The sequence below is a fragment of the Carlito syrichta genome, unplaced genomic scaffold (assembly GCF_000164805.1).
Source record: "Carlito syrichta isolate Samal-C Ts95f unplaced genomic scaffold, Tarsius_syrichta-2.0.1 Scaffold316427, whole genome shotgun sequence".
Classification (NCBI taxonomy): Eukaryota; Metazoa; Chordata; class Mammalia; order Primates; family Tarsiidae; genus Carlito; species Carlito syrichta.
Window position 1 is genome coordinate 705,055 of NW_007260523.1, and position 11,946 is coordinate 717,000.

At 38.4% G+C, this 11,946-nt stretch overlaps 1 protein-coding gene across 1 annotated transcript in view; it reads left to right on the forward strand.

Moving 5' to 3' along the window:
• DHX9 (DExH-box helicase 9) overlaps positions 1–11,946 on the forward strand; it is a 49,693-nt gene that overhangs the window by 37,475 nt on the left and 272 nt on the right. Inside the window, exons 18-27 of the mRNA XM_021707196.1 lie at positions 556–629; positions 1,761–1,913; positions 4,384–4,544; positions 5,729–5,840; positions 6,546–6,707; positions 6,803–6,930; positions 8,452–8,681; positions 8,841–8,956; positions 9,820–10,020; positions 11,833–11,934. Coding sequence (XP_021562871.1) covers positions 556–629; positions 1,761–1,913; positions 4,384–4,544; positions 5,729–5,840; positions 6,546–6,707; positions 6,803–6,930; positions 8,452–8,681; positions 8,841–8,956; positions 9,820–10,020; positions 11,833–11,934 — 1,439 coding nt within the window. The remainder of the gene's footprint in view (positions 1–555; positions 630–1,760; positions 1,914–4,383; positions 4,545–5,728; positions 5,841–6,545; positions 6,708–6,802; positions 6,931–8,451; positions 8,682–8,840; positions 8,957–9,819; positions 10,021–11,832; positions 11,935–11,946) is intronic.

The window sequence follows — 11,946 nt, forward strand, 5'->3', positions numbered from 1 at the left end:
CTCCGGCGATCCTTACGCCTCAGCCTTCCGAGTAGCCGGAATTACAGGCATGCACTACCATGCCCAGCCGATTTTTTGATTTATTGTAGAGATGAGGTCTTGCTGCCCAGGCGGGTCTCAAACCCGCGGGCTCAGGCAATTCTCGCTCACCTCAGCCTCCCAAAGGCACAGGATTACAGGCTGAGCCACCGAGCCCAGCTGCTTTTTCTTTTTTTTTTGAGTTGGAGTCTCACTCTGTCGCCCAGGTGCCCGCCCCCAGCCACCACAGCCTCAACCTTCTGGGCTCTGGCGATCCTTCTGCCTCAGCCTTCCAAGTAGCTGGAACTACAGGCATGTGCTACCACGCCCGGCTAATTTTTTGATTTTTTTATGTAGAGATGCAGTCTCGCCAAGTTGCCCAGGCGGGTCTCGAACCTGTGGGCTCAGGCAGTCCACTCACCTCAGCCTCCCAAAGCGCAGGATTACAGGCTGAGCCACCAAGCCCAGCACAAATAGTTCTTTCAAATAAATAGTAGAAATATTTTCTGCAGAGTAATTTTTCTTATGTCTTCACAGGTTATTTTGTCCACAAATATTGCTGAAACAAGTATTACCATAAACGATGTTGTTTATGTCATTGACTCCTGCAAGTAAGTTCCCAGGGAATCTATTTGTGTGATCCAGTGTTACTAGCTGGAAACTTCTTATCAAAGTTAGCAGCATCAAAAACAACTTATTTTTTAACTCCTGTGTTTTTATGCCCTCAAAATTATCATGCATCTCTATAGGGTTATAAGTAATGATAATTAAGAGTAATTCTTTGTGTTGGTCATTACAGATCAGTTATCATGGTAGAAAGTGACAAAGTTTCTGACTGCTTCCCGTTGCTCTTGTCTGCTCATGTTTTGCTTATTTCCTATTGGGTGTTTCCATTCATTGCTGCCATATAATAGCATGCTGTTTCGGTGTATAAAGATGACCAGTGTTCAGCACATGACAGATACTCTACCTGAAGGACACTCCTTTAAGGACTAAAGGACTTTGCATTTGATATGAGATGAGCTTGGCAAATACACTAGAAAGCATTATGTGTAAATACAATAATTATTTCATAATTGATACAGTAGGATGATAATAAAGTTGAATATCTGGCCAACTTGTGCCCCATCTCTTCTCTCTGTAGTCCCTCGGTCTGTTCTATTGTTGAAAACAGTTTGCTGCCAATGTCCATTTTAAAGAATGGTGTCAATCTCAATCACTTAGTAGCAGCTATTTCTGAACATTAAAAGAATCAGAGGTTGCCTGGGAATTCTAAAGGACCATGTAGGCACTGTTTGATGAGGCACATGAGATATGCCACATATTCCAGTTTAGCACATAACCTTTAGTTGTAGATATTCTAAACTTTGGGATCGAGATGGCTTAAATAGTTATCACTTAGTGTATGTGCCAGATCCCATTCAGATGCTCTACACTTATTATTTCAATGTTTACAAATAATCTTTTATGGTAATTAGTATTATGCACATTATTTCTCTGAAGCACAGAAAGGTTGGCCAGGGTAAGTTGTAAGCTGGTAAGTGGCACGTGTAAATTTTATTGCCTTTTTGTAGGTTGACAGCTAGAAGTATGCAGCCAAATTGCTGATTTGTAATTTGAGTCATTAACAAATAGACATCACAAGTAGACATGACTTTCTTGAAAGTTTCCACCACTTTATGGATATGTAATAGTTATGGTAGTACATATGAGTCTAGAATTAACTATTCTTTCTTCTGTAGACAAAAAGTCAAGCTTTTCACTGCTCACAACAATATGACCAACTATGCTACAGTATGGGCATCCAGAACAAACCTTGAACAGCGGAAAGGGCGAGCTGGCCGAGTACGGCCTGGATTCTGCTTTCATCTCTGTAGCCGAGCTCGTTTTGAGAGGTAAGACCAATTCTTGAATAAAGACAGAATGTTTTTTGTAACCCTTTACACATCTTTGTGTGCAGTTCTCCACCCCACTCCACCATGAACTTAATGAACCCAGCACATAAAATGCCTCCAGTTAAGTTTATTGGGAGACGCTTAGCCTGGATAACGAGATATAGCAGTAATAATGAAAAGAAGAGAATCGGTTGTTGATTATGGCATGTTTGATACTGGTTTACCTGCTGGCCTTTGAAAAAGATATATGGACATAGCTTTGACATTGTGGGAATACTGATATGTATATGGAGTGCTTAACTCGAAAAATGTTACAAATAATACCTTGGTATTTATAGAATATTTCTTTTTTTTCAATGTTATCACTTGTTTAATATAATTCTCATGTCCATGAGACATAGAGGACATTATTTGTATAAGGAAACTGAACTTTAGGAAGTTAAACTGATTTCACCAAAACTGTACTAGTGCCAGGACTGAAACTGAAATCCAGGTCTCTTAGTTATTTGTCCATTTCCATTTATACCACAGGGTCTTTTGGGAGAATGTTTGTGGATGGAACCTGTTGTTTAAAAATATCCTTATCTCTCTAACTTACAGATTTAAGATAATGTTTTTAGTATGGAGTACACTACATGCCGATCCATATAACTTAAATTAGCTTTAACCAGTTGATAATAAAAGTCATTTGGGATTTTATGTGTATGTATTTATTACAATAAAGTTTTGTGGGATAGACTAGTTTTTAGATATATATAGTATGCTGAAGAAAAATCAAAGACACTGATTTGTGTTTATATATGGCTCTGGTAATTGGAAGGAAGTGTAGATTTATTTGAACATTGGAAATTAATTCAGGAGACTAACATTTGAAAGACATCTAGTTCTTTTAAATATTAGATTGTCCCTTGAATTGGAGAAACAAGTATTTTTTGACATCTTCGAGTAAAACCACCTACTGATTAGTAACTCATTGCCAATTAATGAATTGATCTTTAATAAGGAATTTTTTTTTTCTCTGTAGGTTAAGTAACAGATATGCTATGCTATGTGCATTTCAGTAACCTGAATTAAGCTATCTAAGTCTTGCTAGTAGTGTTGGAATCATGTGTAAATGTTTCTCACAAATCATCGTGAATGGTTTATAGAGAATAAGCCAGAATTAGAAATATAGAGACCTGGATTTTAATGCTGTTTGTTTGTGCTTAATACATTGCATAACCTAAATTATACTTTCTTTTTTTGTTGTTTCTTTTTTGAGTTGGAATCTCACTCTGTCACCCAGACTGGAGTGCAGTGGCCGCTTCTGGCCACTGCAGCCTCAACCTGCTGGGCTCCGGCGATCCTTCCGCCTCAGCCTTCCAAGTAGCTGAAACTACAGGCGTGCGCTACCACACCTGGCTAATTTTTTTTTTTTTTTAATTGTAGCGATGAGGTCTCACCAAGTTGCCCAGGCGGGTCTCAAACCCATGGGCTCAGGCAATTCACTCACCTCAGCCTCCCAAGGCGCGGGATTGCAGGCTGAGCCACCGAGCCGGCTAAATTATACTCTCTTTAAGCCTGTTAAGCTTGTTTCATTCATTCTGTAAAATAAGATTGAGTTACTTAACCTCTCTTATTTCCTCAATTGTAAAAAAGATAGTATTAGCTAACCCATAGAGTTGGTATGAGAATTAAATGAGTTAATAATGTAAAATACTTAGAACAATGCCTGGCACATAGTGAGCTCTCAGTATATATTTGGTATTAACATTGTTAGTATTAATTTATGTAGGTTGGTTATCCCTTTTCCAAAATGCTTGGGCTTAGAATTGTTTCTGATTACAAATTTGGGGGCTTTTGTAATATTTAAATTATATTTACCAGTTGAGCATCCCTAATCTGAAATTCAAAATTCTCCAATGAGCATTTCCTTTGAGTGTCATACCAGTGCTCAAAAAGTGTTAGATTGTAGAGCGTTTCCAATTTTTAGATTAGGAATACTCAACCTGTAATAGTAACTTTTATTTGTAGAATTTAAAGAGTTATATGATCTGTAAGATTCTTTCCAGTAGCGCTATGATTATATGGACTATAGGAAGGTAAGGAAGTTGTGGAGAAATATTATTAACCTCTATCTCTCCTACAGAAGGTGTTGCTACCATTTTTAACAAATTTTTGTTAACAGGTGATTCCTGAAGATGCCATAGGTGGAGTTAATAACATTAGAGGTTTTGGGTATCTTTTCATTCTCCTTCACTCCTCAGGTGAAAGTGCCATCAAGCTGTAATGGTAAATTCAGAAGCTGCTATTCAGTCAGATTAAATCTTGTCCAGAGAGAGTGTTGATATGATAAAAGGTTATGTGGTGATTGTAACATAAAAGGATGAGGAAAGGGCAGCTTTGTAACCTTGATGATCTTTCTGCAAATATTTTGTTAAGCTAATATCTGTGTATGCACAAGCCGTTTATTTTATGCTTATTTTCTTAGACTCGAAACCCACATGACACCAGAGATGTTCCGAACACCATTGCATGAAATTGCTTTGAGCATCAAACTTCTGCGTCTGGGAGGCATTGGACAATTTTTGGCTAAGGCAATTGAACCTCCGCCGTTAGATGCTGTGATTGAAGCAGAGCACACTCTTAGAGGTACTTACAGTTGCAGACCCATTTAACACAGATGTGTATTTTTTGTTTTGTGGTGGCGGTGGCGGCGTTGTTCCGAGATTGTTTCTGTGTTGCACAGGCTAGAGTGCAATGGCATGTTCCTGGCCACTGCAGCCTCCGCCTGGTTAGCTAATTTTTTGATTTATTGTGGAGATGTGGTCTCCAAGTTGCCCCGGCTAGTCTCGAACCTCTGGGTTCAGGCAGTCAGTCCTCTCACCTCCACCTCCCAAAATGTCGGTATTATAAGCATGAGCCACTGTGCCCAACCTTAACACAGATATTGTACCGTCTGTCTTTTCCTGATGGGAAACTTCGCAGTGGAATCAAGATGAAGGAATAGTCAGCAGGACTGTAATAGCAAGGCTTCCACTCTACCTTAGTTCCTTCGTATAGTTGCTATCATAATGAGCAATGAGAAGGAAGAAGGGAATAATGGGAGTTTTACTTTGGAAAAAAAATAAAAAGAATAGCATCTCTTAACCAGTACCTACAGTTCAGAACATGATACCCACAGCATTATATGTGCATCTCTTAGAACTACTTCTTTTGTCTTTTTCTAGAAGTATTGTAGTATAATGTACAAAAAATGAAGGCATTGGAGCTAGATTGATCTGAATTTGAATATCTTCTTTTTTTTTTTTTTGATTTTTATTGTAGAGATGAGGTCTCACCAAGTTGCCCAGGCGGGTCTCGAACCCACGGGCTCAGGCAGTCCACTCACCTCAGCCTCCCAAAGCACAGGATTACAGGCTAAGCCACCAAGCCCGGCTTGAATTTGAATTTCATATCTAGCTTTCATCTGCTACGTGATTTTGGTCTTTACATTTCAACAGATGGGTGTCAGACTTTCTGTGGCATGTAGATACTTAGGTTGCTATGTATAAGTATTACTGTATTTATAGACTACTCATGAACTACATTTTTTTTTTTATAACCTACAGGGCCTAATTTTAGTGCCTTCTTTATACTAGGTACTCCAGAATTTGGTTTTGTTCTATTTTTGAGTGAAGAGACTTTTTGACTATAGACATGGTACTGGCAGTTGGCTTGACAGATGCTGAACTCTTAAGTGTATTATAGTAACTTTAACCTACAGTGAAATGTTTAATCTTTAAAGTTACGGTGTTCATTATTGTTTCTGCTAACAAAAAAATACCTCCCTACAGAGCTTGATGCATTAGATGCCAATGATGAGTTGACTCCTCTGGGACGAATCCTGGCTAAACTCCCCATTGAGCCTCGTTTTGGCAAAATGATGATAATGGGGTGTATTTTCTAGTAAGTTATTTATCTTATTGCTGATAGCTAAGTGGTGGTAGAATAGTTTCAGAATCTTATCCTTCTTATAAAAGCAGTATGAGCTCAAATAGAAGAAAAAAATACCTTTTGGGGGGGGGTTTTCTCTGCCATCCAGGCTGTAATGCAGTGGCGCAAATCACGCCTTGCCACAGCTTCAACTTCCTGGGCTCAAGTGATTCTTCCACCTCAGCCTTCTTCTAAGTAGCTGGGACCACAGACGTGTGCCACCAGACCTAGCTAATTTTTTTCTTTCTTTTTTTTTTTAACAAATGCGGTCTCACTATGTTGCCTAGATTGTTCTCAAACTCCTGGGCTCAAGCATTCCTTTGACCTCAGCCTCCCAAAGTGCTGAGATGACAGTGTAAACCACTATCTGGCCAGAAAAAACTTTTCTTAAGGGAAGTGGTACCTAGATCTGGTATAGTGGGGAAGAGAAAATAAGAAAGGAAAAATAAAATACTTGATCATGGTGAATGGTAAATATGTGGCTATTAACATGAAAGCACATTATTTGTATCTTCCCTTCTGCTTTGTGAGAATAACTGTGAAGTCCTTTGTTAAGGCAGTTTCAGTGCTAATAAAAGCAGTATCATGGCCAGTAAAGACTTCACCCCACAGTTGACAGTACCACCTGAGCTGCTGGCAACAAGATCGTGATCTAGTCTGAATTTAACTGTGTTTCAGTGTGGGAGATGCTGTCTGTACCATCTCTGCTGCTACCTGCTTTCCAGAGCCTTTCATCAACGAAGGAAAACGATTAGGCTATGTTCATCGAAATTTTGCTGGAAACAGATTTTCCGATCATGTAGCCCTTTTGTCAGTATTCCAAGCCTGGGATGATGCTAGGTATGGGTAAGATTTGAATGAGCAATCTCTAGTTTCCAATCTCTATCTAGTTCTCTGGTCTTTGAGAATGACCTTCTTATACCAATTTATTGTAGAATGGGTGGAGAAGAAGCAGAGATACGTTTTTGTGAGCACAAAAGACTCAACATGGCTACACTGAGAATGACTTGGGAAGCCAAAGTTCAACTCAAAGAGATTCTGATTAATTCTGGATTTCCAGAAGGTAAAACTTCTCGCATAGTTAAGATATATCTGAAGGGACACTTATATTGGACTTGCAGATTGACAACACTATTATTTTAGCTTCAGACCTTATGTTTTTGTATGTTAAAAGAACTAAGAAATAGGTGTTCTTTGAACTGTGGTATTACCGGTTTTTCACAATTATTTAGTCTTTAAACAAAGGAGGGCAGCCTTCTCAGGTCCCCTCCTACTCTGAGAGTTTTTCTACCCTCTCAATAAATGCTGCTTTCTCCCCCCGCCCCCCTAAAAAAGACAAAGGAAACAAAGGGCATATTCTGTTGTGAAAAGGTAGGAAATTTAATTGCCATGTTTTATACAGGTGATAAGTGTCTTAAGAATTGTGCTGCTTTGATAAGACATTTTTTAAAATCTTTTATCTTGTGAACTATAGTCTGCTTTCAAGACAAGCAGTTTGTTGAATAACCTTATAGTAGTTTTAGAAGTGATTTATCATGAGCAAGATGATAATTTTAAAGGCTGTGATCTAAGTAACTTAATAGTAGTTGTTCTCTTCTATCGTAAGCTGACTGAATTTTTAATGTTTTCTCAAAATTACAGACAGGGAAAACACTTTATGTTCTAGAATTACAACAATCCTGAGATGCAGAAATTATGGACCCATTTCATAGATAATAAAACTGACATCAAAGTGTAAATTGTCTAAATGTATTCAATTAGGAGGTTTGTTTTTTGGTTTTTTTTTTTAGTTGGAGTCTCACTCTGTCGCCTAGACTGGAGTGCAGTGGCTGCTCCCGGCTACTGCAGCCTCGACCTGCTGGGCTCCGACGATCCTTCAGAGTAGCCGGAATTACAGGCGCGCACTACCATGCCCGGCTAATTTTTTGATTTATTGTAGAGATGAGGTCTCGCCTGCCCAGGCGGGTCTCGAACCCGTGGGCTCAGGCAATCCACTCACCTCAGCCTCCCAAGGGCGCGGGATTACAGGCTGAGCCACCGAGCCCGGCTCTATTAGGAGGTTTTAAGAGGAACTCAAGTTTGTCTGCAGAAAATGTATCTATGCTCTTAGCACTTCAGTGTCATGCTTTCCAATAAATAGTTGTGTCTTCATAAAGTGTCGTTTGGGTAAAAACATCAACCTTCATTACAGTGCATGTCCTCTTAGATTATCACTCCATCTTCTCTATAAGCAATAGCTATTTAAGAATAGCAGATAAGTAGTTTGTGGTCCTATCAGTCTAGCTTTTATTCTGAGAGTAGATAATTAATTGGGGGGTCTTTAAAAAGTAATTGTCCCAATCATATATTATGATTGAGTCTATAAGAGAATACAGACATTTTAGTTTTCTTATTGTGGAGACTCAGCAGAATTTCTTCTTGAACTTAATTTAGGTGCAAGAGTTCTGAAAAGAGAGCGTTTTATAGACATTGAAAAGTGGAGTTGGGAGAGGAGCAGTTCTCTGAATTCTCTTGGATAATTTGTATGCAATGTGAAGGTTTAACTGGTTGCCTGATTTTTTTTAAACCCTGTTTGTCTTAACAGATTGTTTGTTGACACAAGTATTTACTAACACTGGACCAGATAACAACTTGGATGTTGTTATCTCCCTCCTGGCTTTTGGTGTGTACCCCAATGTATGCTATCATAAGGAAAAGAGAAAGATTCTCACCACTGAAGGGCGTAATGCACTTATCCACAAATCATCTGTAAATTGTCCTTTTAGTAGCCAAGACATGAAGTACCCATCTCCCTTCTTTGTATTTGGCGAAAAGGTAAGGAAAGACTAGAAAAGTTTACAATGAAAATCCAAATTGTCTTTAAAATCGTTGGAAACTTGAGTTTTAATTTTCAAAGTACAGTTTGTTGTCATTACATGGCAATATTTGGCAGTTGGAATGTCAACCATTTCCTTTTGCCTCTTTCTTTTGCAGATTCGAACTCGTGCCATCTCTGCCAAAGGCATGACCTTAGTCACACCCCTGCAGTTGCTTCTCTTTGCTTCCAAGAAAGTCCATTCTGATGGGCAGATTGTGCTTGTAGATGACTGGTATGGATTTTTCAGTTGTGAATTCCAAACTGAATTCTTAGCTAATCTGATTTGTGAAACAAACATGGCAAGATCTGATGGCTCAAGTAAAATGCTTTGTAAATATTACCTTCTCTAAGAGCAGTAAATCTTGAAAGTATGTTCATTATAAACTCAGGTCTTAAATTGATAATACCAGTAGAAGCAAATTCATTAGGAATTTGAGCCACATCTACCACTATGGAATTTGAATCTAATTAGAATTTGCCTCTCTCACATACTGTATTTGATTAGAGACTAATGGTAAGCACTGGGCAAATGGAATAGAACTTTGTAGGCAATCGATAGGCTCAGCTGTATTGATAACCTAGAGAACTTTAACATTCTGGTTTTCTTATTTCATTCTTTTATTGGAGTCTGAACTGTATTGCCAGGCTTTATTTTTGTTATACTTTATTATAATTGCATATTAATATATTGCATGTAACATGCCTATTGTGTTTTTATTATGATAGACCTTATGGTTTACAAGTCCTGCTAATAGCCGTAAATTAATTTTAAGAGGTTACTGCAAGCCAGGATCAGTGGCTCACACTTGTAATCCCAGCACTTTGGGAGGCCAAGACAGGAGGTCATTGCCTTGAGCCCTGGGGTTTGAGATCAGCCTGGGCAACTTGGTGAGACCTCAGATTAGCTGGGTGTGGTGGCGCATACCTGTGGTTCGTTCCAGCTACTTGGAAGACAAAGGAGGAAGGATTATTGTTAAGTGCTTGCCTAAGTCTGGGGCCATTATAGAAATTCAAGAAGCTAAGTTTATTTCGCAATGTGCGGTGGTCTTTTTCTGCATGTATTCTCGCATTTTTAATTTTTTTTCTCCTTTTTAGGATTAAACTGCAAATATCCCATGAAGCTGCTGCCTGCATCACTGGTCTCCGGGCAGCCATGGAGGCTCTAGTGGTTGAAGTAACCAAGCAACCTAATATCATCAGCCAGTTGGACCCCGTAAATGAGCGTATGTTGAATATGATCCGCCAGATCTCTAGACCTTCTGCTGCCGGTATCAACCTTATGATTGGCAGTACACGGTAAGTATTGTGTTAGTGTCTCTTTGAACCAAGCAGAGGATAGAAATCATCTCACGCAGGCCTAGAATTCCCAAATTCCCAGTTGATAGAGACCTGAGGTTAAAATTCTAGACAAACTCTCAATATCAGATTTAATTCTGGCTGACCCTCAGAACAAAGATTTTTATTTACTTTTGTTTGTCTCTGTTAATAATCTGTCTGCTATAACAGTACATGTTAGTGATAGAAGAAGACCTTCAGAGTACATTATATAGCTACAGTGGATAATATGACAGGAAAGTTACAGAGCCCCAGAACCTAGATGGTCTTGTTTGCAGAATACTAAGAGAAAAAGTTGATAAGGAGTTAAATTGCTTCTTCATCAAATAAAAAACATAGGAGTTTTTATCTTAAAGAAATAGATGAGTATGGATATCTTACAGAAGTAATGAAGTTTATCTTAATTCTTAAAATGTTTTTTTCTCTAGTTTTTCTTTACCCACAACTACTTACTTGAAAACGTTTGGTATCTACCGCAAAAGAATAACACAATGTACAGCCATATAGTCTTCATTTAGGTTCACTAATTTTCAGCATTTCGTGTTGTTTGAACTCCTCAACAAAAATCAATTATTGCATTTGGTCTGTATATGAAGTAGGTAGATCATTATCCCCTTTAATGTGAATGAGACACCTAGGCACAGATAAAACCTAGGGTCATACAGGTAATAACATTTAGAATCATTCAAACCCAGGCCACATGGTTCTTGAAACAGTGCTCTTATACTATACTTGGCCCTCCCAGCTGGATAAATGTATAGAAGAATTCTATGGAAGGAAAATTTTCAAAAACAAAGTAAGTGTCATGGGCACATATGAAATGCTCATAGGTGTTTAGGAGAAGAGAACTTATTTTTTGCAGGAGGAGAAGTACATATATAATCTACTTGTATGAGGTACAGAAGTCCAGAAACTAGAAAGAATGGGATAAGTTTAAGAAAGTGTTTGGGGACCCTGACATTTATTGTAATATTACAAGATGAAAGAATCAGATTGTCAGTGGGACACTGCTGGGGGCAGAGGGGGCACATAACATCAGTAAGGGTACCCAAACTTTACCTGCATGATGAACACTTATGTACCTAACCCTGAATTGTACCCCATATTTTTAAAATTAAAAAAATAAAAAGCTCAGGATGTATAAATATGATGGTGGCTCAGATTACAGTGGAGAACATTAAAATGGGGAGAAGTGACTGGATAAGACAGTATGGAACAGTGCATTGAAGAGAAGGAGACAGCTCACAGTCATATTTCTGAGTTACACAGCTGTTGAATTTCTTAGTTTCTAAGAAAATCTGCACAGGAGGAATAAGCAGTTCTGGGGAATGTTTAATTAGAGTTGTTTATGGTGCTCTGCAGTTGTTCATTATCGCTATTTTTCCTTGTTTGCCACATGAAACAGATTTAGACATAAACAAGTTGCCAAAGACATTTTTCAAAACCATATTTTGGAGTTAAGACAGGAAAATACTTGATAATAAAGACCAAACAGTGTATTGCCAGTTCCAGGAACCTTTTTCTAACATTTAATACTGACTTTCTTGGGATGCTATATTGTTGAACTGAGTAAAAGAGAACTGTCTTTTAAGTTGTGAGGACATATTTGCCAAAACCTTTGAGACTAACCAGAAAGAACTGTATTTTTTATTTGAATTTTATTTGTCTTTATGCATTTGATTGCTTTCTTTTTATGCATGACTAAATGTATACATTTGGTTAGTAGTTGAGAAGTATTAAGAATGCTGCTAAAGTGGTTTTTGCTTTTCCTAGGTATGGAGATGGTCCACGTCCTCCCAAAATGGCCCGATATGACAACGGAAGTGGATATAGAAGGGGAGGTTCTAGTTACAGTGGTGGAGGCTATGGGAGTGGGGGCTATGGGGG